The sequence below is a fragment of the Nicotiana tomentosiformis genome, chromosome 7 (genome assembly GCF_000390325.3).
Source record: "Nicotiana tomentosiformis chromosome 7, ASM39032v3, whole genome shotgun sequence".
NCBI lineage: Eukaryota > Viridiplantae > Streptophyta > Magnoliopsida > Solanales > Solanaceae > Nicotiana > Nicotiana tomentosiformis.
Window position 1 is genome coordinate 39,197,066 of NC_090818.1, and position 27,738 is coordinate 39,224,803.

The 27,738-nt window shown below is 39.9% G+C and overlaps 2 protein-coding genes and 1 pseudogene across 2 annotated transcripts; 1 reads left to right on the top strand and 2 right to left on the bottom strand.

The window, feature by feature from the left end:
• Window positions 1-555: 555 nt before the first annotated feature.
• On the bottom strand, window positions 556-2,883 carry LOC138895507 (uncharacterized). The gene is made up of 4 exons (XM_070180198.1): window positions 2,691-2,883; window positions 2,374-2,609; window positions 1,212-1,375; window positions 556-784 (listed from the first exon to the last, which is right to left on the bottom strand). Exons 1-4 carry the CDS (start codon window positions 2,881-2,883, stop codon window positions 556-558), a joined length of 822 nt encoding a protein of 273 aa, XP_070036299.1.
• Window positions 2,884-10,860: 7,977 nt separating this feature from the next.
• Window positions 10,861-11,720, bottom strand: LOC104120402 (uncharacterized). The gene is made up of 2 exons (XM_070180199.1): window positions 11,121-11,720; window positions 10,861-11,058 (listed from the first exon to the last, which is right to left on the bottom strand). The coding sequence occupies exons 1-2, from the start codon at window positions 11,718-11,720 to the stop codon at window positions 10,861-10,863; spliced, it is 798 nt and encodes a 265-aa protein (XP_070036300.1).
• Window positions 11,721-23,256: 11,536 nt separating this feature from the next.
• Window positions 23,257-27,572, top strand: LOC104120399 (cytochrome P450 CYP72A219-like; annotated as a pseudogene).
• The last annotated feature ends 166 nt before the right edge of the window (window positions 27,573-27,738 follow it).

A 27,738-nucleotide genomic window follows, 5' to 3' on the forward strand; every position in this document is an offset into this window, starting at 1 on the left:
CTATAGAATTAACTCACGCAACCCATCCACATTGGGCACATAAAGCTGGCTCTGCATCCGTAACACGCCGCCATCCCTAGTGGTAACCTTCTTGGCATCGCCGTGCTGAACCGTTTACTTGAGGACAAGCAAATGAGTGTCATCATATTGATGCTCTCTGATACGATCATATAGAAAAGACCGAGAAACCACGCAAGCCATAACTCGACTCGGCTCTGCAACATCCAGTCTAATAAACTGGTTGGCCAAGGCCTAAACATCCAACACTAATGGCCTCTCTACCGCCAGTAGATATGTTAAACTACCCAAAAACTCTGCCTTTCTTCTCAATGCATCGGCCACCACATTGGCCTTCTGTAGATGATATAGAATGGTGATATCATAGTCATTAAGCAACTCTAACCATCTTTGTTGCAGCAAGTTAAGATTCTTTTGTTTGAACAGATGATGTAGACTCCGGTGGTCGATATAGACCTCACAAGGAACACCGTACAAATAGTACCGCCAAATCTTCAAGGCATGAACAATAGCTGCTAATTCCAAGTCGTAGACAGGCTAATTCTTCTCATGCACCTTCAGCTGTCTAGACGTGTAGGCAATAACCCTACAGTCTTGCATCAACACCGCGTCGAGGCCAACACGCGACGCATCACAGTACACAGTGTAAGACCCTAAACCCGTAGGCAATACCAATACTGGGATTGTAGTCAAAGCAGTTTTGAGCTTTTGAAAGCTCTCCTCACACTCCCCGGTCCATCTGAACGAAGCACCCTTCTGGGTCAATCTGGTTATAGGTGCAGTAATAGATTAGAAACCCTCTACAAAATGATGGTAATACCCCGCAAGCCAAGAAAACTCTGGATCTCTGTAGGTGATGATGGTCTGGGACAACTCTGTACTGCCTCAATCTTCTTTGGATCTACCTTGATCGCCTCACTCGACACCACATGACCCAAAATGCCACCGAATCAAGCCAGAATTCACACTTTGAAAACGTTGCATACAACTTATTTTCTCTCAAGGTCTGAAGCACAATCCTCAAATGTTGCTCATGATCCTCCCGTCTCGGGGAGTACACCAAGATGTCGTCAATAAACTCAATGATGAATGAGTCAAGATAGGGATGGAATACATTGTTCACCAAGTGCATGAATGATATTGGGGCATTGGTCAGTCCGAATGACATCACGAGGAATTCGTAATGACCATACCGAGTCCTAAAAGCAGTCTTCAGAATATCTGTATCCCGAATCTTCAGCTGATTATAACCTGACCGCAAATCAATCTTTGAGAATACTCTAGCACCATGTAGCTGATCAAATAGGTCATCAATGTGTGACAATGGATACATATTCATGACTGTAACCTTGTTCAACTGCTTATAATCAATACACATGCGCATAAAACTATCCTTCTTCTTTACAAACAGGAACACCCCAAGGTAACACACTAGGCCAGATGAAACCCTTATCAAGTAACTCTTGCAACTGCACCTTTAACTCCTTCAACTCCTCTAGGTCCATATAATATGGTGGTATAGAAATGGGCTGAAAACCCCGGCAACAAGTCAATACAAAATCAATATCCCTATCGGGCGGCATGCCCCAAAGATCCGCCAGATATACATCTGGATAGTCCCTCACTACCGAAACTGACTCAACAGTAGGAGTATCAACACTGACATCTCTCACAAAGTCTAGATATGCATCACACCCCTTCCCAACCATCCGATGTGCCTTAAGGAAAGACACCACCCTCTTAGGAACATAATCTAAAGTACCCCTCCACTCCAACCGCGGAAAACCTGGCATAGCCAATGTCACCATCTTGGCATCACAATCAAGAATAGCATGATAGGGAGACAACCAGTACATGCCAAAATAATATCAAAATCTACCATACTGAGAAACAATAAATCAACTATGGTCTTAAAACCACCAAGAACAACTAAACACGACCGATACACACAGTCAACAACAATGGAATCCCCCACAGGCGTGGACACATAGACAGGAGAACTCAAAGAATCATGGGATAAACCCAAATACGGAGCAAAGTAAGATGATACATATGAATAAGCGGAGCCTAGATAAAATAAGACTGATGCATCTCTATGAAAAATCAGAACAATTCCTATGATAACGGCATCTGATGCAACCGCCTCTGTCCTACTTAGGAGAGCATAACATTTGGCCTGGCCTCCCCCTCTAGGGCGACCCTTACCCGCCTGACGTCCACCCCTAGCTGGCTGAGTAGGAGGAGTGGCAACTGGTACGGTAACCACAACCTGAGAAGTCTGGGGACCCTGTGGAATACGTGGATCCTGAGTAGTCTATGGAGGTGAACCCCTCCTGAATCTGGGAAGTCCCTCACCATATGACGAGTATCACCACACTCAAAACAAGCTCTCGGAGGACTGGGCTGCTGAAACTGGCTCGAGCCTGGTCGTCTAGACTGATCGCTGAAAGCATACCGTGCAGGAGGTGCACTAAACAGTGACAGTGCATAATGGGCAACCTGGGACCTGGGAGTAGCCGGAATACCACTGGAAGCTAGAAGTGCTAAATGAACTGGACGACTCACACAGCCTCTACCATGATGAGCTGCAACTGGGACACGGGCACCACTATATGTGCCAGAATCTCGAGTCCTCTTAGCCTCTTAATCCTTTATTTCTTGGCCCCGCATACCATCCAATCTTCGTGCGATCTCAACCACTTGCTGATATGGAGTATTAGTCTCCAACTTTAGAGCCATGCTGAATCTAATACCATAGTTGAGCCTCTCGATAAATCGACGGACTCGCTCCCTGACTGTGGAAACTAAGGCAGGTGAATATTTGGACAACTCACTAAAACTGACAGCATACTCTGATACGGTCATAGCACCCTGGCACAACTGTTCAAACTCCACGCGCCATGCATCCCGAAGGCTTTAGGGAACAAAATCTCTCAAGAACATCTTTAAAAACTGAGCCCAGATGAGTGAAGTTGCCTCGGCAGGGCTACCCTCCTTAAAAGCCCACCACTACTGGTATGGTAGTCCTGATAGCTGGAAGGTAGTAAAAACAACCTTGTTAGTCTCCACTATACCCATGGTATGGAGAATACGGTGGCACTTCTCCAGAAAGCCATATGCGTCCTCTGTAGCTAAGCCATTGAATGTAGGAGGATGGTACTTCTTATACCTCTCGAGCCCGAGATGCTCCTCTTCATATGTTGCTTTCCTAACCTTGGGCTAGACTGGGACAACCGGTTGCACTGGTATGACCTCTAACACTTAGTCAATATGGACCCGCTGCTCTGGGGTACGGGCTGCGGGAGTCTGTTCTCCTCCTCCAGCCTGAGAAGTGGCCGGTGCAAGTGGAATAAACCCCGCATGATCTAGAGTACCAAACATGCTCAAGAACTGGATGAGAGTCTACTGAAGTGCAGGGGTAGCAATAGACGCATCAGGTGCCAACCGAAACTATTGTGGCTCATATGTCGCTGCTCGGGCAGGTGCTTTGGTTGCAATACGTGCCCCTCCTCGACCTCTGCCCCAGCCCTGACCTCTCACGGCTCTAGCAGGGGGCACAGGTGTCTGTTAATTGGATCCAGCGACGCGTGTCCTCACTATCTATGAGAGAATAGAAAGACAAAGATTCAGAATTCGAATTCAACAAATTCACACGATAAGGAATCAAAGAAGTGAAGTTTCCTAACAGTTCCATAGCCTCTCCAAGATAAGTACATATGTCTCTGTACCGATTCACGATACTCTATTAAACCGGCTTGTGACACGAAACACCTATTAACCTAGAGCTCTGATACCAACTTGTCACGACCCCAATTTTCCTCTATGGGATATCGTGATGGCACCTAGTCTCTAAGATTGGGTAAGCCTAACATACATGCGGATTTTAACTAAGAAAATGATAAAAACAACTTTCAAATAACTCAACAACTCTCATAAAAGAACTCAGCAACTCAACATAACAAAAACTCCCAAAATCCGGTAATACCAAGTCGCAAGCTCTACAAGAGTGTGCTGAACATCCATATAGAATAATATCTATAAAAAGAGAAAAATTAAACAGAACTAGGTAGAGGGTAACTCCGAGGGCTGCAGACACCGGTCGGTATACCTTGAAGTCTCCAAATTCGAGCTCGACTCACTGGTGCCTAGGCCGGTAAGAGGTAACTGGATCTGCACAAAATGATGTGCAGAAGCGTAGCATGAGTACACTGATATAACAGTGTGATAATGATAGGCAATGGAAATGAAACAATGAAAAAATATAACAAGAATAGCTACACTGAACTAAGGAAAATAAGGCATCACGGAAGAAAACAAGAAACAATATGCCAAGGAAAAAAAGAAACCAAACACAAGTGATGTAATAGAAAAGTATCAACAAGAATCACTACCAAGGTACCGCCTCGTAGTCTTATAACACAAAACAAATCACAATCTTTCTTTATATCACCGCGGGAGCCTTACGTTTAGTTTTGAAAATTATTTTTTCCGAAATAGCTTCTCACGTTTTAGCCCACCTTATCAGACCGCATGGCTTCAAGTAGTTCCCCTACTAGCAACACGCGTATCAAGCCCACCTTATCTCACCGCATGCGTTTCAACCCTAATCCTCATACCACCGCACGCATATCAATATCACAAACGTATCACAAATTGTACCGCAAGTGCCCAATATCACAATTTACCAAAGAAGTCAACAATAATATTGTTTCCAAAATAAATAGCCCAAGGCTCAACCACAATATGCATAAGAGTCTCAACAATAGCAACCGATAGTGAATAACTCAACAAGAAAGGTATTTCAACAATTTACAACTTTGCATCAATGTGAATTATGACCTTTATAACCCAATACCAAATCTCACAATAAGATATTCCAATAAATAGCAACTTTAAGTGAGTGACTCAACGGTTAAATAATGAATATAGAATAAAGAGAACAATAACTTCAACTAAACATGTAAAAATATTTAGCAAGTAAGAGTTAAAATAAGTTTTGACGATGACATGCTTTGCATGTGAAGATAAACTAATGATGATGAATATAAGATATTATGGTAACTCGATTAAAGGCATGAAAGGAATCTACATAGCTAACACTAGTCAATTACCACATTTAGCCTGTGTACATACTCATCACCTTGCATACACGGCTTCCACATATCACAATTAACACAAAACAATACCAATCCTAAGGGATAATTCCCTCACACAAAGTTAGGCAAGATACTTACCTCAAACAAGCTAACTTAATCCGCTAGTAAGCCTTTCCCGCGATTATCGAACTCCAAACGGCTCGAATCTAGCCAAAACAACTTCAAATCATAAATACAAACTATAGGAAGCTATTCCGAACAATAAAGTTGTAATCTTTAAAGAGAAACGAAAAGTCAACTCAAACTTCAACCCCAAGCCCGCATCTCAGAACCCAACCAAACTTACAAAATCCGAACACCCATTTGATAACAAGTTCAACCATAAAAAATATTGCTCAGATCCGACTTCAAATCGCCTTTCAAATCCCCAAAATTTAGTCTAAGAAGTTTCACAATTTTCTTCCCAATTTTGCAACTCAAATCACTAATTAAATGACAAAAATAATGATGGATTCTTGTAATATAACCAAATCCGAGTTAGAATCACTTACCCTGATGATTTTCATGAAAATCCCTCTGAACATCGCCACAAACCGAGCTTTCTAGGTCAAAAGATGGAAAATGAAATAAACCCTCGACTTAAGCCTTTCTGCCCAGCGATATGCACTTCTACAGGCATAGAGTCGCACCTGCGATGTTGTACCTGTGGAAAAGTCCATTGCAGGTATGGTTCCAACTAAGGCCAGAAAACTCGCACCTGCAGAAAATTTCGGATTGTTTAAGTGTAATTCAAACGCTTTCGGCAAAGTTTGAAGGTTGGAAGAAAGGTTTTTGGTCATCGATTCATAATTTTGATGTTGTTTGAAGTGATTCGAGGCTTCAACTAAATCCGTATTGCATTTTAGAAAGTGTTGGTACATTTGGATGGTGTCTCAAGGGCCTTGGGCTGAAGGAGCGCAAAAGCAGAGGAATTCCGCAGAAGCAGACTCTTGTCCGCAATAGCGAAGTGCTGGGAGTCAGGGGTTTTCGCATATGCGATGTTTGGACCGCACCTGCAGAACCGCAGGTGCGATGATCCCCGGATAGAGGGCCTTGTTAAGTACGTGGGTTTGGCTTATTTTCATTTCATTTCTTCCATGGGAGCCGGCCTTAGAGAGATTTTGGAGTGTCATTTTCATCATCAATCATGAGGTAAGTAATTTCTACAAGTTGTGAGTTATATATACGAATTTGGGCTTGTAAATGCATGAAAACTTTTGGGAATTATGGGATCTTAATAGATAACCTAGAAATTGGTATTTTGTGATTTTTACCATAAAATTGGACATAGAATTAAGAATAAATTATATATTTTAGTTCGTGGTGTTATAAGTAATGTTTATATTCAAAATATTTGGAATCCGGGTACGTGGGCCCGAAGGTTGACTTTATTGACTTTTCGAGAGGAGTTAGGAAGTCTTATGAATTAATTAATTATGATGTTAGAGTATATTTGTATTGGCTTATGTAATTGTTTGACTAGTTTTAGAACGTTTGGTTTGGAGTTGAGTGTTAGAGTGGCGTTGAACCCGGTTATAGAACTTCGCAGCGAGGTAAGTCTCTTGTCTAACCTTGTGAGAGGGAAACTACCCCCTAGGTGATGTAATTGTTATGTGATATTAGTTGTGGGTGCTACGTACGCACGAGGTGATGAGAATCCGTACGTAGCTAAAGATAAGTTTTGTCCGGGTACTTAGGACTTTACCATGTAATATTTGGAATATTTGAATTCATTCTGTTGGCTTAATTAATTGAAATTATAATTGAACTTGATTTAGAAATATATACATATTTATTAGGCCAAGCCTTATTACCTTGAGTTGTTGGCAAGTTATTTGAGAAACGGTAAAGGTAATACTCACTTTGTGTTCATATACTGTATCGTAAGCTCGTGTCTCGTAATTTGATAATTTCTTTCCTTTCTTGTGGAGCGGGACAAACGCCTCGGCGGAATTATGTACCACAGTCTCATGGTAGCGGGCCGTTCGCCTCGGCAGTATAATTAGACGCATCTATGGTTCGTGTCGCTCGACCCTCGGCAATGTACAGGTTATGATGTGATCGGGCCGATCGCCTCGGCAGTATCATATTCTTTCTGAGATCTGGTCGTACGACCTCAGTATAATCGTGCGTTATATCGCTAGCAACCCGAATATTCGCGAGATTTTCCTTCCACGGATGCCTTGCATTTTATATGGGAATTCTTATCCGTTTGTTATTGGCACTTGATATTTCTGAGTTGTCGAGATAGAATACGAGATTGAGAAATTGATATTGTTAAAAGAATTTTTGGAAGATTGTGTTAGTTACAGATTTACCTCACTACTATTGTTGTACTCTTATCTGTTTATGATTTACCATATTGATTTATTGGACCACTAGTAAATATCGATGTTGATCCCTCGTCACTACTTCTCCGGGGTTAGGCTAGATACTTACTGGGTACGCGTTGATTTATGTACTCATGATGCACTTCTGCACTAAACGTGCAGGATCTAAAAAAAGTTTATTTGATTATCATCTTGGCGCGTAGGCGCAACTGTTGAGGAGACTTCATGTAAGCTGCATTCCATGCTACACATCGCAGTCCACAGAGTCCCCATCGTACTTTTTATTTTATCATGTCTTATTTACATTCTAGACAGATGTTATATTATTATTGTACTCCTTAGTAAATGCTCATGCACTTGTGACACCGAATTTTGGGGGTACCTACTGGGTGTTCATTATTGTAGTTCGCGTAATTATTATCATTTCACCTTGTAATTTATACCTTATATGGAAATTGGAAAATAAAATCACGGGTGTTCTACGAGTACTCGATTTTACACTACTTATTCAACGTGATTCATGATTTCGAAAATAATAAAATGAGTAACAAAGTTGATTAATCACCGTTGGCTTGCCTGACGGCGGCGTTGGGCGCCATCACGACCTATATTGAATTTTGGATCGTGACAGAAATCGATCGGTAATATAATTTTAAAATTTTAAAAAATTATTTATTTAAAAAATTGACCGAAGTCGGTCGGTTTTAGCCAAGATCCAAATTATTGGTACTATATAATATTTAATTAATTGTGTGTGTATGTATATATATATATATTCCCCAATCAAGTGATTTGACCGAGTATATGTTGTTGTTGCTACAACTTAAGTTTAATATAGCACTACATCTTATAGCACTATACATTTTATTTTTAATTGTGTGATAGTGTGTTGGATGCTGATACTTACACTCGATCGCCCACATTAAAACTCAGTATTTAATTTTCTAAGGCCGTCAGTATGCCCGAAGTCGGTCGGTATTAGCCAAAATTATAGGTACTATTTAATATTTAATTAATTATACACACACACATATATATATATATATATATATATATATATATATATATATATATATATATATATATATATATATAGCCTAAATGCATGTTTGGTGGTTTTGTTATAAATTACCTATTCTTCCTAAAAATGTTTATAACCATCAAAGTCCTGTTGGCGTAGACAAAAATCATAAATATATACGCAATATCAGTCTCTTCTCTTCCTGAATATTTCATACCTCTACTTTCTCATATTTTCTACCTGATGATATTTGGGACTAAAAGGATTTCAAGTGATCATAAAATTTCTACACCAACCCAATACCCGAGAAGATATCATCCAAAATAATATCTCGTGCCCTCTAACCAACAACAACAATAACATACGCAGTATTTCCCACACCGTGGGGTCTGGAGAGGGTAATATGTACGCAGACCTTACCTCTATCTTGTGAGGATAGAGAGGCAAGAAGGGACAGTACCAAAATGTCATATAAAAGCAGGATAAAACAACAAGATAGTAAGGTGGTCAACAATGAAAGAAAATAACATAAACCTACTACCAACAGAAAGCGAGACTACGTGCCCATACTATTGTTATGAACACTCTAGACTACCTACTCTACTACCCTAATCCTCGGCCTCCATACCTTTCTATCAAGGGTCATGTCCTCGGTCAGCTGAAGTTGCGCCATGTCTTGCCTAATCACCTCTCCCCGCCTCTTCTTTGGCCTATCTTTACCTCTCCGTAAGCCCTCCAATGTCAACCTCTCACACCTCCTCATTGGGGCATCTGTGCTCCCCCTCCTCACATGTCCAAACCACCTAAATCGCGCTTCCCGCATCTTGTCCTCAATAGAGCCACACCCACTTTGTCGCGAATAACCTCATTTCTCATCCTATCTAACCTGGTGTGCCTGGACATCCATCTCAATATTATCATCTCTGCTACCTTCATCTTCTGGACATGAGCGATCTTGACTGGCCAACACTCAACCCCATACAACATCGTTGGTCTGACCACCACACTATAGAACTTACCCTTAAGTTTCGGTGGCACCTTCTTGTCACACAAAACACCGGAAGCGAGTCTCCATTTCACACATCCCGCCCCAATACGATGTGTGACATCTTTATCAATCTCCCCATCCCCCTGAATAATAAACCCAAGGTACTTAAAACTCCCTCTCCTAGGGATGACCTGCGAGTCCAGCCTCACCTCTTCTTCCCCTCCTTGAGTCTCACCACTAAACTTACACTCCAAGTATTCTGTCTTGGTCCTGCTCAACTTGAAACCTTTAGATTCCAAGGTCTGCCTCCATACCTCTAATTGCGCGTTCACACCGTCTCGCTTCTCGTCAATCAATACAATATAATCTGAAAATAACATGCACCATGGCACCTCCCCTTGAATGTGGCGCGTCAGTACGTCCATCACCAGAGCAAACAAAAATGGACTGAGTGCCGACCCCTGATGCAACCCCATCATAATCGGAAAATGATCTGAGTCCCCACCCACCGTCCTCACTTGGGTCTTTACTCCATCATACATGTCCTTAATCAACCTAACTTAGGCAACAGGTACACCTCTAGCTTCCAAACATCTCCATAAAATCTCCCTCGGAACTTTATCGTACGCCTTTTCTAAGTCGATGAACACCATATGCAAGTCCTTCTTTTTATCCCTATACTGCTCCATCAATATCCTAACAAGGTGGATGGCTTCTGTAGTCGAACGCCCTGGCATAAATCCAAATTGGTTCTCGAAAATAGACACACTCCTCCTCATCCTTATCTCTACCACTCTCTCCTAGACTTTCATAGTATGGCTAAGCAGCTTGATACCCCGATAGTTATTATAATTTTGGATATCACCCTTGTTCTTGTATACAGGAACCATCGTGCTCCACCTCCACTCTTCGGGCATCTTCTTCGTTCTAAAAATGACATTAAATATCTTAGTGAGCCACTCCAAGCCTGCCTTACCCGCACTCTTCCAAAACTCCACCGGGATTTAATCTAGTTTCCCCTGATTATTTACGCATAGCCCTCTCAACTTCATCAACTCTAATCCGCCTATAATACCCAATGTCACAACGACTCCCGGATAGTTCCAAATTACCCAGTACAATGCTCTTGTCCCCCTCCTCGTTCAAGAAACTATAGAAGTAGGTCTGCCATCTCCGACCGATAAGCCCCTCATCCAACAAAACTCTACCTTCTTCGTCCTTGATACACTTTACTTGGTCCAAGTCACGCGCCTTCCTTTCTCGCGCCTTGGCTAACCTGAACAACCTTTTATCCCCACCTCGGACCTCGAGTTCCTCATATAAATGACTAAAAGCTGCAGTTTTGGTCGCCGTAACTGCTAGCTTTGCCTATTTCTTAGCCAACTTATAATTCTCCGTACTCTCTCTTTTTGCCTCCTCGTCTACACTTTCCACTAGATTCAGATACGCTGCTTTCTTGGTTTTCACTTTTCCTTGTGCCTCTTCATTCCACAACCAGTCTCCCTTATGACCACCAAAGTAACCCTTTGAGACCCCTGATACCTCTCTTACGGATTTCCTAATGCACTGCGCAATAGTGGTCCACATGGTGCTTGCATCCCACTACTCCTCCAAGCCCCCATATTCACCAGTTTGACCCCGAATTCCTGCGCTTTAGCTTCCGTTAATGCTCCCCACTTGATCCTATGTTGACTAAATATTACCCTCTTCCTTCTCTTCCTCGTTATCTCAAGGTATGTGACCAGGAGCCTATGAAGGGTCGAGAGGTTCTCACTCGGGATGACTTTGCAATCCATGCAAAGTCCTCTATCGGACTTCCTGCAGAGTAAATAATCAATCTGAGTCTCGGCCATCGAACTCCAGAAGGTGACCAAGTGCTCTTTCTTCTTCGGAAAACTCGAGTTTGCTATCACCAAATCAAATGCTCTAGCAAAGTCCAGCAGAGGCGTTCCTCCTCTGTTTCTATCTCCAAAACCCAAGCCACCATGCACATCATCATACCCCCCAGACGTCGCTTCAATGTGGCAGTTGAAATCTCCTCCTATAAAAAACTTCTCAGTATACGGGATACCACGCACCATCTCATCCAAATCCTCCCAGAACCGCCTCTTAACTTTCTCATCCAAGCCTGCTTGAGGTGTGTACCCACTGATTATGTTCAATGTAAAACCTCCAACAACTAGCTTAATAGTCAACAGCATGTCATTCACCCTCCTAACCTCTACCATTAGTTCACGTATGTCCTTATCAACCAAGATACCTACCCCGTTCCTACCCCCACCCTCCCAGAATATCAAAGTTTGAAACTGCCCACATCCCACACCTTATCTCCTACCCACTTAGTCTCATGTACACAAGTTATATTAATCTTGTCCTCTAACCATGAGAAATAAATAGTAATTAGAAACCGGTAATAAATCGTGCCTTTTGCTCAAAAGAAAACATAAAAAAGTTAAGAGTACAATATTAAGGCTATTACCTCTAAGAACCAATTATACAATGGGAAAACAATGGACGGTCGAAACTTGAAAAGTTGAGGCGTATATTCTTTCCGTACTCAACAAAGGCCAGTAATTAATTAGTTAGAATATATTAGGCTTTTCCAAGATTTCTTTCACTTCTTTTAGTAATCAAAATCCATGCCTTAAATTTGTGATGAATTTAATACAAATACAGTTCTTATATGGAAAGAATTTTTAATCATGATGCCTTTTCCAATAAGCATCAGCCGTTGTTTGCTTAGGTGGTTGTTCGTTGTACCACCAAAACTTCAACTAGTCATGATGGCATCTAATCTGACCCGCTAGGCAGATCAAATAGCAACAATCCAATTCAAATTAGATTACTGAGAGAAATAATGATAATATAACAGAACTTTAATATTAAAAAAATCCCAAGAATTGATAGTACAAATCATGAGCTTCTAAGATTTACAGTTTACAAAGTTGGTATGAAATAAATACATCATCTGTTCGAAATGTACAAAAATAAATTTTTATAAATCTAAAGCTACCATGAACAAGAGGCAGCTACAAGCGGAATGCAGGCACATCTTCAATGCCAGCTCCCGCCATACACAACAACATTAGCTCCAAAATCTGCACGCAAGGTGCAAAAGTGTATTATAAGTACAACCGATCCCATGTACTCAATAAGTAACAAACCTAACCTTAGGTTGAAAGCAGTGACAAGCTTGGACAACGGTCATAGTCCAACACCAACAGCCAAGAACAACTCGTAACAATATAATGAAAACAATACAAGTAATACTCAAAGATATGATGCTCATCTCGTTCACAGTTACGGAAAATAGGCATGCTACCTGGATATAATAGTAAAAGCCCAAATCTTTCACCAAAATATGAGTATATTAGAAAATTGTGATTTTTTCCAAAAACTTCCAACAACAGATAAGATGTTTCATTATTAGGTAGCATGAGAAAAGTACATCTCTATGCCTACATGTCAATGTACATGTAAAGTCGTAAATGTCACAATACCGTACAGCATGAGGAAATACATCTCTATCCCTACATGCCAAGTACGCATGTCAAATGTAATGCACCAGAGTGAATAAACTCATGTGCTCATGCTCTCAGATTATTCAACCTCACTTAGCACGCTCAATCACTCAGCATCTCCCAATCACTCAACACTTTCAATCACTTGACACTCGCACTCAATAGGTACATGTGCTCACTACTGGTATGTCAGACTCCGGAGCGGTAAATCCTGCCCAAGCGATAATATAAGCCAATCATGGCATGATGTGGTGTGAAGCCTGATTCCATCATGAATCAATAAAGCATGATGCGGTGCACAACCCGATCTCATAAATATCACTTACAATCAGTCCCTCGGCCTCACTCACATCATCCTCTCCAGTCTCTCGGCCCTACAAATCTCATGTCATTCAGCCCAAACAATGATAACATGATGTGGCAACAAATGATAACAGAAACTGAGATATGATATGCAAATGAATGAGTATGACTAAGTATATAATTACAATTTAAATTAATAACTCAACAGTAGAAATGACCCAGTGGGTCCCAATAGGATAAGCATATAGCCTATACATGATTTCTAACATGGATCACAACTTAATTACTCTAGCACGTAGAAATTTCATGGATAGAAAGAAGATTAGGTCACTACACAGTACCACAAAATCAACCGAGTCATAATTCACACGGTGCACGCTCACACGCCCGTCATCTAACATGTGTATCACCTCAATACCAAACACATAACATGTATATTCAGAGGTTCATACCTTTATCACTAAGTTTAGAAGTATTACTTACCTCGAACAAGTTAAATCCAATACCGAGCAAGCCAAACAAAACTTTACAAATGTCATCCCATACGTACTAACCTCTGAACGGCTCGAAACTAGCCAAAAGCAACTCAAAAACATAAAGTAATGCCAAAACAAACAAACCCAACCGATAAAGGTCGAATCTTTAATCAAAAACTCAAAGTCAACTAAAAAGTCAAACTCGGGTCCGCACCTCGGAACCCATTAAAACTCACAAAATCCGATAACGAATTCAATTACGAGTCCAACCATATTAGTTTCACTTAAATCCGACTCTGAATTGATGTACAAAACTAAAAAAATTCACCTTATAAAATTTTAGACAAAACCCCCCAAATTCCTCTTTGAAATTGATAATCCAAATGCCAAATATGAAGATAGATTCATGAAATATAATCAAAATCGGGCAGAGAACACTTACCCCTATCCGTGTGGTGAAAATCGCCTCAAATTCATCTCTATCCGAGCTCCAAATATGCAAAAATGGTCGAAACCCCCGAAAATAGAGTACTTAAAATCACTGGACGAATCAATGAATCGGGATCGCGGAAATACCATCGCGATCGCAAAGAAGAAAATGCACTGCCCCTGAAAATGCACTACACGTTCGCGAGCTTACTCATGCGAACGCGATGCCCACAGATTCCAACTCGCCTCGAATGCGGACTGACCTACGCGAACGCGGAGGAGAACTCACCAACTCCTAGCTCCCCGTCTATGATCTATGCTATTGCGGTGCCCTAGATGCGAACGCGAACAGTAACCAACACAACCCTACACAAACGTTGTTATCCAATCGCAACTGCGATAAAGAAAGTGCCCAGCTCCAGATTTTTCCTCTACGTGATCGCACCTCCACCTTCGCGAAGAACAATTGGGGCACCAGACACCAACAAAAACCAACAATGAAAATATGAAGAAAATGGTCCAAAATCAATCCTAAAAAGCCCGAGCCCCTCAGAACCCTATCCGAACATGCCAACAAGACCCACAACATAATACGGACCTACTCAAGGACTCAAATCACGCATAACAACATCAAAAGCATGAATCGCACCTCAAATCAAACTAAAATGAACGTTTGAACTTTCAACTTCCAAAACTTATGCCGAACCTTAACAAATTAACTCGGAATGAACTCAAATTTTGCACACAAGTCCCAAATGACATGACAAAGCTATTCCAATTCCTGGAAATAAAATCTGGACCTGATATCATTAAAGTCAACTCCCAGTCAAACTTATGAACATTCTAAACCTTCACATTGCCGACTTTCGCCAATTAGTGCTGAAACCTTCTAGAAATATCCAAATGCAAATTCGGGAATATGACCAAGTACAAAATCACCATCCGAACCTAACGAAACCATCAAAACTCTAATCCTAGTTCAAATACTTAAAAGTCAAACTCGATCAACTTTTCCAACTTAAAGCTTCCTAGTTGAGAATCATTCTTCCAAATCAATTCTGAATCACCTGAAAACCAAAGTCGACGATACACACAAATCATAATACATCATACAGAATTACCCATTCCCTCAAACCACCGAGCAAAGTGCAAATACTCAAAACGATCGGTCGGGTCGTTACATTATCCCCCATTTAAACATACGTTTGTTCTCGAACATGCCAAGAGTTTTTCCAAAGCCATCAAATCTCTGCGTAACCTTACCATGCACATACACGGGGATGATCCCACGTCACCCCAACCCATATAAGTCCAACACAACATAACTAAAGATCCTTAATTCAACCTTAGCTCATAAGCCTTAGAACCCAATTTCCTACATCCGGAATCCCTTACAAGACCTGAATCTCGCATCTACACACCGTATATGTCGAAGCAAGTTGTATCAAGCCATACCCCTAACCCAAGACGTAATCACCTGATATACCACACAACTCGCATACTCGTAGCAATAATTCTCGATCACATTAGCTGCTCAAAACAAACCCAATACCGGTAATAAACCTCATATCAAATAAAACCTCATTCAAAACCTTCGTACACTGCCGATGATGAAAGAAACATACAAAAACTTATAACCACTCATCAAATCAACAATTCATGGAACCCTCTCTCGTCCGACAAGAACCAAAGCCAAATCCTAAGCCGACTTCAGATATTATTCCTCCATACATACTGTAATCAAATCCGATAGTACCCATTCTAGGTCCAATGACCTCATCTCATCAAAAATAACTATGCTATTGACATGCCATACTAATACAACCTAAACCCGTAAACCGTGCAATCTGTGCACTAATAAGCAACAAGTCAAATGTACTCAATCATGAAAAATAACAGAGATGAGAGAACTATCTTGCAAGCTCAACAAGTACCACCACAACGCAATGCTATGAACCCATCACACATAGTAGGACCAAGACATATGAACCTAACACAAAGGATCAAATTTCAACATAGCCCTGCTGCAATGCGTGACCCATCCAAACACTAGTCCATAGGAAATACCTAAATCCACAATGCTCAAAATCAACAACTATACGCAAATCGACATCAAGCACACGAAGTGCATGACCATAATCATGGATAAGTGAATAACACAATACACCACAGCCCGGAAAGACCATAACCAAGGCGCAATCAACCATTCAACAACCCAATCACCATCTCACTCAAATTCCACTATAAGGCCCAAACAGAACCGCACCATCTGTGCATATAACAAACGAAACACCACTCCTCGTAGCATAGAAGAGTAGCACATAGAACATATCAAAGCACGAACAAGGTCAACTCTAACCGAATAGCTCACCCCTCAACACTAACAGTTCTAAGCCAACAAATTCGAGATTGATGTAGGATACACATCCTCCCCAAGCCTACCAATATGCTCTCAAAATGGATAAATGGCCCTCCAGAAGTCTACAATGACCTAACCATAGCATGTACTACCATCTAGCTAACTTGGCCACACCTTCACAGTCCACAGCCATGAAACAATCTGCCTCCGAGAACTCCCAGCCTCCAAATCCATAATTTACATGGATCACAATAGTCGATCCCAACTCCACCACTCGAATGGCTAACACATCTCACATACACAATCATCCCACGAGAAATACTTTCATAATTCTTCTGTGCCAAATAGCAAAATCTGAACATCAACAGTCGATCAACCAGGCGAGTACCGCAATACCAATGAAGCATCCGTAAGTCAAAACACAGTGCCCCTTCTGAAACGCGCACCCTTCTCAGGCAATACCAAGTAGTAATTGCATTCATATAATCATCTGAAACTGCCCATGCTGCCTAACAATTCATGACTACCCTTTTGAAACTGAATCGTGTACTTGCACATGCGAATCCCAATCTCACACCACACACCACCTATATCATGCCATCATATAAAAATATGAGAACCTCATTATCAACTCTGAGTCACAACTAGAATACATATTCAATTAGCTAGAAACCTTCGGCTTGATCCCATCCAGTAGAAAGTCACAATACGCAACATGATCCTCACACTAGTAAGAAATATCTATCTCAAGTCGTGGCAGAAATCGTCGAGAACACTTCAAAATCCATTTGCACATAACCAAGCCACTAGAATTGGATCTCTCTAACTTAACTAAGCCATGCAGGTCGCCACTCCTAATAGTATTGCCACAAAACACCTGTAGAGACTCACCGCATCATAAGTACCCAAAGAACCAACCATATCCATTCTCGTGTTGATCCAACCTACTACCAAGCTATCCTATTTCTCCAAGTTCCTTCCGAATTACCCTTAAGTTCACACTTCTCCTTGCCAAAACACCACGATCCTTACCTAAATCTCACCACAAGAGATCCTAGCATAAAATCACACCGCCCTAAGGCCCATAAGCCGTTGTATTCCCTCTCAAGCACCCCAAAAGTACTACAACCGAGACATCCACTCTGAAGAGGCCTCCCATGAATCTAAAGCCGTTTCCTTCACTTGTTTCCTTCACCTTCCTGATATTGAAATGTAGAATCCATAATGATATAGAAATACCGCGAGTCTCGACACCATCCGATTCTAATATCAGATCTTGGCTATATACAAATTCAAAAAAATTCTCAATTGCCATATATAAATCTCGAATCCATTAGAACCTTCTCGAGAGTCATCTATCCTGCTCAAATCTCAATTGCACCGCCCAAACGAACCGAACGACTTGTACCCCATTAGTACAATAACAACCAAAGAAGTAATCCACACCTCTAAGCAACCGAGTGAATCCTTTTTCTTGGTACATTATATCTATTACGAACAATAACTCTAGACCATTTTCAAGACTTCCACATATCCATAAAGTGTAATACATCATGCATCCAAAAATTTCATACTCAAGTCATCCTTAAAACCAACCTCTGCAAGTCATAACCGATCCACAAGTATGCCTCAGGCCGAAACCAACACAACACATAATTATGCAATCACATCGTCGATAATAGACTCCCCCACTTGGCTAAAAGCCATAGATTAAAACAATCGATAACTCACAATGCTCATACTTTATTACTGCCATAATACCGCAGTGAGATTCAACAAAATCCTTAATAAGCTCATGTAACACAAACCATAACTACTACGCAGCCACAACTACTATGAAATCACTTAATCTTCTTGATTCTGAACTTATCAACAAGACATGAGAATCTACTTCGCTCCACAAATAAAACAACATGAAAGATCCCTAAAAACGATCATAACTCGAGACTATACAACACATTAAGACAGAAATCAAGCACCCAGTAGTCCTTTCCACATCCCAAACAAACTTTTCTCGCCATATCCAAACTATCTGAATGCATACCGCAATCACGTCATACTCATCATATAGCCATCCAACCACTCACCGAGCCACCAGTCCCACTCATAGGGACACCACTGGACATAGAAATCCAAAAGCACATGCTCACACAACTAAAACTACTGAGCCTAAGTTGCGGTCCAAATCGGGCCTCAAGTCCTCCAAACTGGCCCATCATCAAAACACAGAAAACACATCTCGTACCTCATCCATGGAATCCACAAGCCGTCGATGTACAGTTGATACCAAGCACTCACATACGTAAACGAATGAGTGGAAGGAATTCAAAGAGATACGCTTCAAGTTGAATCAAAGTCGCACGATAACGAAAGAAAGATGGAAAATGTATCCTAAATGCCCGGTAGCCTCTCGAAGATAGGTATGGACGTCATCATACCGATCCGCAAGACTCTATTAGGTAGTTGCTCATGACTCGTAGAACCTATGAACCTAGAGCTCTGATACCAACTTGTCATGACCCAAAATCCAACTAGTCGGGATGACACCTAACCTGACCCGCTAGGTTAGCCAAATAGCAATAATCCAATTCAAATGAGATTACTGAGAGAAATAATGATAATATAACTAAACTTCTATACAAAAATCTCAAGGATTGCTAGTACAAATCATAAGCTTCTAAGATTTAGAGTTTACAAACCTAGTATGAAATAAATGCATCATATGTTCGAAATGTACATAAACAGATTTTTATAAATCTAAAGCTACCATGAACAAGAGGCAGCTACAACCGGAATGCAGGCACATCTTCAATGCCAGCTCCCTCCATACACAGCAACATCAGCTCCAAAATATGCACGTAGGGTGCAAAATTATATTATGAGTACAATCGATCTCATGTACTCAATAAGTAACAAACCTAATCTTAGGTTGAAAGTAGTGACAAGCGTGGAAAACGGTCAGAGTACAACACCAATAGCCAAGAACAACTCGTAACAATATAATGAAAATAGTACAAGTAATACTCAAAGATATAATGCTCAACTCGTTCAAAGTTACGGAAAATAAGCATGCTTCCCACATATAACAGTAAAAGCCCAAATCTTTCACTGAATCACCAAAATATGAGTATATCAGAAAACTTTATTTTTCCCAAAAACTTTCAACAACTGATAACATGTTTCATTATCAGATAGCATGAGGAAAATGCATCTCTATGCTTACATGTCAATGTGCATGTGAAGTCATAAATGTCACAATATCGTACATCATGAGGAAATGCATCTCTATGCCTACATGCGAAGTACGCATGTCAAATGTAATGTACTGTAGTGATAAACTCATGTGCTCATGCTCTCGGATTATTCAACTTCACCCATCATGCTCAATCACTCAAGACTCTCAATCACTCGGCACTCACACTTAGTAGGTACCTGCACTCACTGCTGGTATGTCAGACTCTGAAGGGGCGGATCCTGCCCAAGCGCTAATATAATCCAATCATGGCATGCTGCGGCGTGCAGCCCGATCCCATCATGAATCAATAAAGCCCGTTATGGCGTGCAGCCCGATCCTATAAATATCACTCACAATCAGGCCATCAGCCTCACTCAGTCATCATCCTCTCCAGTCTCTCCGCCTCACAAATCTCATGCCATTTAGCCCAAACAATGATAACATGATGTGACAACAAATGTTAATAGAGACTGAGAAATGATATGCAAATGAAAGAGTATGACCGAGTATATAATTGCTATTTAAGCAAATAACACAACAACAGAAATGACCTCAGTAGGTCCCAACAGGATAAGCATATAACTTAAACATAGTTTCTAACATGGATCACGGCTCAAGTATTCTAGCACGTAGAAATTTCATGGATAGAAACAAGATTAGGTCACTACATAATACCACATAATCAACCGAGTCATAATTCATACGGTGCACGCCTACACGTCCATCATCTAGCATGTGTGTCACCTCAACACCAAACACATAACATGTATATTCAGGGGTTCATACCCTCAACACTAAGTTTAGAATTGTGACTTTTCTCGAACAAGTCGAATCCAATATCGAGCAAGCCAAACAATACTCTAGAAATGCCATCCCGCGCGTACCGACCTCTGAACGGATCGAGACTAGCCAAAAGTTACTCAAGAACATCAAATAATGCTAAAGAAAACCAACCCAATCGATAAAGGTCGAATCGTTAATCAAAAGCCCAAAGTCAACCAAAATGTCAAACCCAAGCCCGCACCTCTGAACCCGGCAGAACTCACAAAATCTGGCAACACATTCAATTACGAGTCCAACCATACTAGTTTCACTCAAATCCGACTCCGAATCGATGTACAAAACTAAAAAATTCACCTTATGAAATTTTAGACAAAACCCCCAAATTCCTCTTTGAAATTCATAATCCAAATGCTATATACGAAGATAGATTCATGAAATATAATCAAAACCGGGTAGAGAACACTTACCCCAATCTGTATGGTGAAAATCGCCTAAAAAATAATCTCAAATCTAAGCTTCATAGCTCCAAATATGCAAAAATAGTTGAAACCCCTAAAAATAGAGTACTTATAATCACTTGACGACACAATGAGTCACGATCGCGGAAATACTATCGCGATCGCGAAGAAGAAAATGCATTGCCCCTGAAAATGCACTACGCGTTCGCAATCTTACTCATGCGAATGCAATGCCCACAGATGACAACTCTCCGCGAATGGGGAGGAAAACTCACCAACTCCTAGCTCCCCATCTCTGCTCTACGCTATCGTGGTGCCCTGCATGCGAACGCGAACAGTAACCAACACAACCCTACGCGAATGCGGTCATCCAATCGTGACCATGATGAAGAAAGTGCCCAACTCCATATTTTTCTTCTACGCGATCGCACCTCCACCTTCGCGATCATAAGGACAATTGGGGCACTAGACACTAGAAGAAACCAGCAACGCAAATATGAAGAAAATGGTCCGAAATCAATCCGAAACACGCTCAAGCCCGTCGAAACCATGTACGAACATGTTAACAAGTCTCATAACATAACACAGACCTACTCGAGGCCTCAAATCCTTCATAACAATATCAAAACCACGAATTGCACCTCAAATCGAGCTTAAATAAACTTTTGACCTTTCAACTTCCAAAATTCGTGTCGAACCTTACTCGGAATGAAGTCAAATTTTGAACACAAGTCCTAAATGACATAATAAAAATATTCTAATTTCCAGAACCAAAATCCGGACCCAATATCATCAAAGTCAACTCCCGAACAAACTTATGAATATTCTAAACCTACAAATTGCTAACTTTCGCCAATTAGTGCCGAAACCTTGTAGAAATATCCAAATGCAAATTCGGGCATACGCCCAAGTCCAAAATCATCATCCGGACCTAACGGAACCATCAAAACTCCGATCGAAGGTTAAATACTCAAAAGTCAAACTCTTCCAACTTAAAGCTTCCTAGTTGAGAATCATTCTTCCAAATCAATTCTGAATCACCTGAAAACCAAAACCGACGATACACACAAATCATAATACATCATACAGAGTTACTCATGCCCTCAAACCACCGAGCGAAGTGCAAATGCTCAAAACGACCGGTCGGGTCGTTACATTCGTTGCCAAAATTTCAATCCCGTCATTTACTTTAAAATAGGCTGCGAAACGTTGGCATGTTTCTTCTAAACAAAAGTCTGAAGCATTGTGTCTAGGGGTAGGCATAATTTGAGCAAATCCGAAATCCAAACCGAAATTCGAATTTTTTAGATTTTTGGTTTGGATTTTCGGATTACGGTTTAGATTTTGGATTTAATTTTTAAAATTTTTGAATTTTAGATTGGAAATTAGAAATTGGATATTGGATATTGGATTTGGTACTTCGAATTTTTGGATATCCGAAAATTCGAAATTTTTATACTTTATATTTAGTCAATTATTCACATGCCAATAGTAATAAGTTCAACACCCTACCCATTAGATATTATCTCATATATTCAATATTAATTACTAAGTTACTGTCAGAATATTTTCTATTTGGAAATGATTTTACTATTGCTATCTCTTATCGATCGTATTAATGTCTCTGTTGTATATTTTAAAATAATAACTCCATTACATGAATACTTTATTTGGATGATTGCGGCAATAATGAGGAACTTTTCAGGCAATTTAACATGAGTACTTCATTTGAATATTCATTTTTGCAAAAAGTAGAAACATCTCAACTTATACGCTCAAAATCGAAAATCAATAATATGCAAACCCATTAATCTGAAACCGAACTTAAAAAATTCGATCCAATCCGAACTTATTTGGATTGGATTTGAATTTTCATATCTTTAATCCGAAAACCAAAAATCTAAACCGAAATTCTCATATTCAATTTGAATTGCCTGAACGTCCACCCCTAATTGTGTCTGTTTATATAACGTTTTTTCCTTCTAATAATTACGGAAATTAGGTATTTAGAAAGGACATTTAAGTAATTTAAAATTAGGGGTTCATGCTTTTACTATTTTAGATAGATAAATTATAGATAAATTAAATGTAGCCACATATGGTGTTTTGTAGAAGAAGAAGAAGAAAAAATCATAGTAGATGAAATGTGTGGCTATAAATTATAATAGTCAGATCCGTACTCACACGTTAAACCTCAGATATTTGCCTTTGCTCGTCATTGATGACGACTTCATTTTGTTTTCTTCCCCACGAAAATGGTAGATATGATATGGAGGGACGTAGGGAAGAATTACTGGGACAAACCTAGTGAGTGAAAATGGAAACAGTTGAAATGATAGTAAAAGTATCTTGTGCTGCCATAGTAATTACTCTGTTGGTGTGTCTATGGAGAGTGCTGAATTGGGTTTGGTTCAGACCAAAGAAATTAGAGAAGTTGTTGAGAAAACAAGGTTTGAAAGGGAATTCTTACAAGGTTTTGTATGGGGACATGAAAGAGTTTTCTGGGATGATTAAGGAAGCATACTCAAAGCCTATGAGTCTGTCTGATGATGTAGCACCACGAATGATGCCTTTCTTTCTTGAAACCATCAAGAAATATGGTATGTTTTTAACAAAGATACAAATATTTACAAAATAATGTCAGTTCTTAGGTAATTATAGGTAAATGGTAACTGGCCTACTATAGTTGTTAAAATACATTAATCTTTATACTACTTAAAAAAAAAGGTGCACTAAGCTCCGCTAGGCCATAAGATTACCCTTTATTTTTGCGAGAGCAAGGCTCCTGTTCAATCTTTATACTACTTATTAAGTGGATATAACTAAAAGTCCATTCACAAATCCCTTATACATTTCTTGTACTGAAATTTTTGTTTCTGATTAGTTTTTCCAACTCACCTCTGATAAAGAGTTGGTCAAGATTTTGAAGTCAAGTTTATTTTAGTTGTATTAAAAAGAAAACCATGTTTCATCTCAAAGACTTGCATTTTGTTAGGGGTAAAGTAAAGTTTGTCTCCATAACATCTATAGTGTGTACTCAAAAGTTTTTTCTTTTAGTTAACCTCCTCAACTTTGTTTTTAGGCACTAACCTTGAAAGAAGAAAATGACTTGCATGATTTTACTCAATTCCTGGCCTTCATGTGTAGGAAAATTTTGTAGTGTGTATGTAGTTTTGTTTTAACTTTTTCAGAATAAATTATGTAAATCTCTTTAAAAGAAGTTAATCATTTACCTTCGTTTGGAAGGAAAATCATTCTCTCGTCCACCTTAGATGTTGCCTATTTGCTTTTGGATTATCAAATTGGTTTGTGGTTGTATTCAAGCATTCATTGTGAATTGTGTTTAATGAAGCTGATTTAATAGAAAATTGTACATTATTGTTTTTTGGAGCTGAAGGGGAGCCTTGGAGCAACGGTCAAGTTGTCTCCGTGCGACCTATAGGTCACGGGTTTGAGTCATGGAATATGCCACTGATGCTTACATCAGGGTAGGAGGCCTACATCACACCCTTTGGGGTGCGGCCCTTTCCCGAACCCTGCATGAACACGGGATGCTTTGTGCACCGAGCTGCCCTTTATTGTTTTTTTAGAGCATCTAATTTGATGAACTTGTAACGAGCCTTCTTCTCCTACTTTCTTTTGTCCTTTGAAGACTCTGTTCGTGTCTTTTTTTTGTTGTTGTATAAATGTTCATTTCCAAATTTGTAGTAGTTAATCTTGAAACTGCTTGCAGGAAAAAGATCCTTTATATGGTTCGGTCCAAGACCACTAGTATTGATCATGGATCCTGAGCTTATAAAGGAAGTACTCTCCAAAATCTATCTTTATCAAAAGCCCGGTGGAAATCCATTAGCAACACTATTGGTACAAGGATTAGCAACCTATGAGGAAGACAAATGGGCCAAACATAGAAAAATCATCTATCCCGCTTTCCATCTAGAGAAGCTAAAGGTTTTGTCACTGCTTTCCTTCCTCTCTTCTTCCTTCCACTTCATGATTGAGAAAATCATTTTTTTCCATTCATGCTAGCTAAAATAAATTCTGATTAAATTGTCCATAGCTACTACATTCAGTGCTCGTCTTCTCGCAAGTATCTTTTTTCTTGGAATATGTTCAACCAAGAATTATCATGTTCACGATTCTTCATCCACCAATAGATAAAATGCTTGTTGTTGCTTCTCTGGCTACTGTTCCGGCTAAAGATTTCTTTCCGCTTTAACTTCCCTTCCTTTTCTTCTAATCTGGGCGTGCATATGACTACCTCGAGTGCTTTCTGCTACCTAGCTTGTGTTAGAAGAGAAGAGAAAAATTTTATGGTTGTAATTTGTCAAGATTCTTTTGCGTAAGTTCCTTGGTCTATGTTTACATTCGTGTGTTAATATCTTGGATGGATTACAACAAAATGGATATGTTTATTATAAAGGGATTCATCATCCTAAGCTTGCTTCACCTTAATTGTTATTTGAACACTCTTTTTTTTTATTGAACCAGCAACTTACACTAGATGGTGATGGTACCACGTTGTATTCTGTAATTCTGTAGAAGTGTCATGTCATTGACATTTTTCCTCTTTCACCATTTCTCGGACAGCATATGCTTCCAGCTTTTCGCTTGAGCTGTAGTGAGATGCTGAGCAAATGGGAAGACATTGTTTCAGCTGAAGGCTCACATGAGATAGATGTATGGCCTCACCTTGAGCAATTGAGTTGCGATGTGATCTCTCGGACAGCTTTTGGCAGTAGTTATGAAGAAGGTAGAAAGATTTTTGAACTTCAAAAGGAACAAGCTCAGCATCTTGTGGAAGCTTTCCGCTCTGTTTATATCCCAGGAAGGAGGTAAATTGCTTTGCCAGAGAAGGAAATTCAACTTGATTAATTAATTCTGACTCTAGTGAATGCATGATAATTTGTTAATGCACATCGCTTTCCCTTCATCTTTCTTATCTAATGCCTTCTGATTTTCTGGTTTATATAACTACTTCAAAGATTTTTGCCAACAAAGAGGAATAGAAGAATGAAGGAAATAAAAAAGGAGGTTCGAGCGTCAATTAAAGGTATTATTGATAAAAGATTGAAGGCAATGAAAGCAGGGGACACCAATAATGAGGATCTATTGGGCATATTGCTGGAATCAAATTTTAAAGAAATTGAACAGCGCGGAAACAAGGATTTTGGAATGAGCATTGAAGATGTCATTGAAGAATGCAAGTTACATCAGTGTTGCTCCTATGGTCTCTAGTGTTGTTGAGCAGGTATCAAGATTGGCAGACACGGGCCAGAGAAGAAGTCTTGCATGTCTTTGGGAGTCGGAAACCAGATTTTGATGAATTAAATCATCTAAAAGTTGTAAGTACTCTAGTTGGTTGGTTCAATTTCTATGCCATGGGTATGAACTCTGATTGTTATTGCTATTGCTTGAGTGCTTTAATTTGAAAAGACTAGAGCTTTGATACTAATATTTGATACTGGACTAGAAGATGCCATGGTTTCCTTAGGAAAGGTGACTCTTTTCCAAGCGTGTGTGAATTTTTTTATGCTTGCTCTGACACCATATTGAATTATGTGACCATCTTAGCTATAAGTTTAAGCTATTAGAGAAAGCATACTTTTAATTAATTAATTATGTCTTCAACAGTGGGGATTATCTCATTTTCAAAACTTCTCTCTATATTGGTTACAAGCTAGAGGAGTAGTCCACCTATAGGAATTAGTTTAGCTTCAAGAATCTACGGACTTTTTACATGTCTTGTTCATACTAATTATAACTAATGGAGGAGCGTTATAAATTGTTGCAGGTGACAATGATCATGTACGAGTCTTTAAGGCTATATCCCTCACTAATAACACTTACCCGCCGGTGTAATGAAGACATTGTATTAGGAGAACTATCTCTACCAGCTGGTGTCCTAGTCTCTTTGCCAATGATTTTGTTGCATCATGATGAAGAGATATGGGGTGAAGATGCAAAGGAGTTCAAACCAGAGAGATTTAGAGAAGGATTGTCAAGTGCAACAAAGGGTCAACTTACATATTTTCCATTTGGCTGGGGTCCTAGAATATGTATTGGACAAAATTTTGCCATGTTAGAAGCAAAGATGGCTCTGTCTATGATCCTGCAACGCTTCTCTTTTGAACTGTCTCCGTCTTATGCACATGCCCCTCAGTCCATATTAACCGTTCAGCCTCAATATGGTGCTCCACTTATTTTCCACAAGCTATAATTTGGTACTTGTGAAAGGTGTCTTGTACAATATGTTAGTAGAGTTTATTCAGACTTAGATACATGCTTCAACATGGTTTTAGTGTCAAGAGTTCATTTGATTTGAGAGATAAGAGCAACAAGATTTACAGCGCGTCTTTATCATATGAGATTATGATGTGGGATTACAGCAGGGGCAGAGCTATAGTCGGCTAAGGGTGGCCAGTTGAGCATTCTTCAACAAAAATTATATTGTACTATATATTTAGGTCAAATATTATTTTATCATATCCCTGAATACATTTACACTCGCTGGAATGTTCACTGCGCTAGAGTCCCACATCTGATTCTGACTCCTCTACAAAAAAAACCAAGAAAACATTATCTTGCTGCTGCTGGATCAATATGAAATAGTTTAAAAAAATACTAAAGATCGTCTGAGAAAAGGCAAACCAAAAGAAAAAACCGACAATACACATTTTTA

Bases quoted from the DNA above. Each gene is read 5' to 3' on its own strand.
- LOC138895507 (XM_070180198.1), bottom strand. From the start codon at position 2,883: ATGACCGTATCAGAGTATGCTGTCAGTTTTAGTGAGTTGTCCAAATAT. The intron at 2,610-2,690 runs GTATGCGGGGCC...CCCGTGTCCCAG, and splicing joins GATCGCACGAAGATTGGATG to TTGCAGCTCATCATGGTAGA. The intron at 1,376-2,373 runs GTGAGGGACTTC...GATTATAAGCAG, and splicing joins GTGGTGATACTCGTCATATG to TTGAACAAGGTTACAGTCAT.
- LOC104120402 (XM_070180199.1), bottom strand. From the start codon at position 11,720: ATGGTAGAGGTTAGGAGGGTGAATGACATGCTGTTGACTATTAAGCTA. The intron at 11,059-11,120 runs GTGAATATGGGG...ACTATTGCGCAG, and splicing joins AGGAATTCGGGGTCAAACTG to TGCATTAGGAAATCCGTAAG.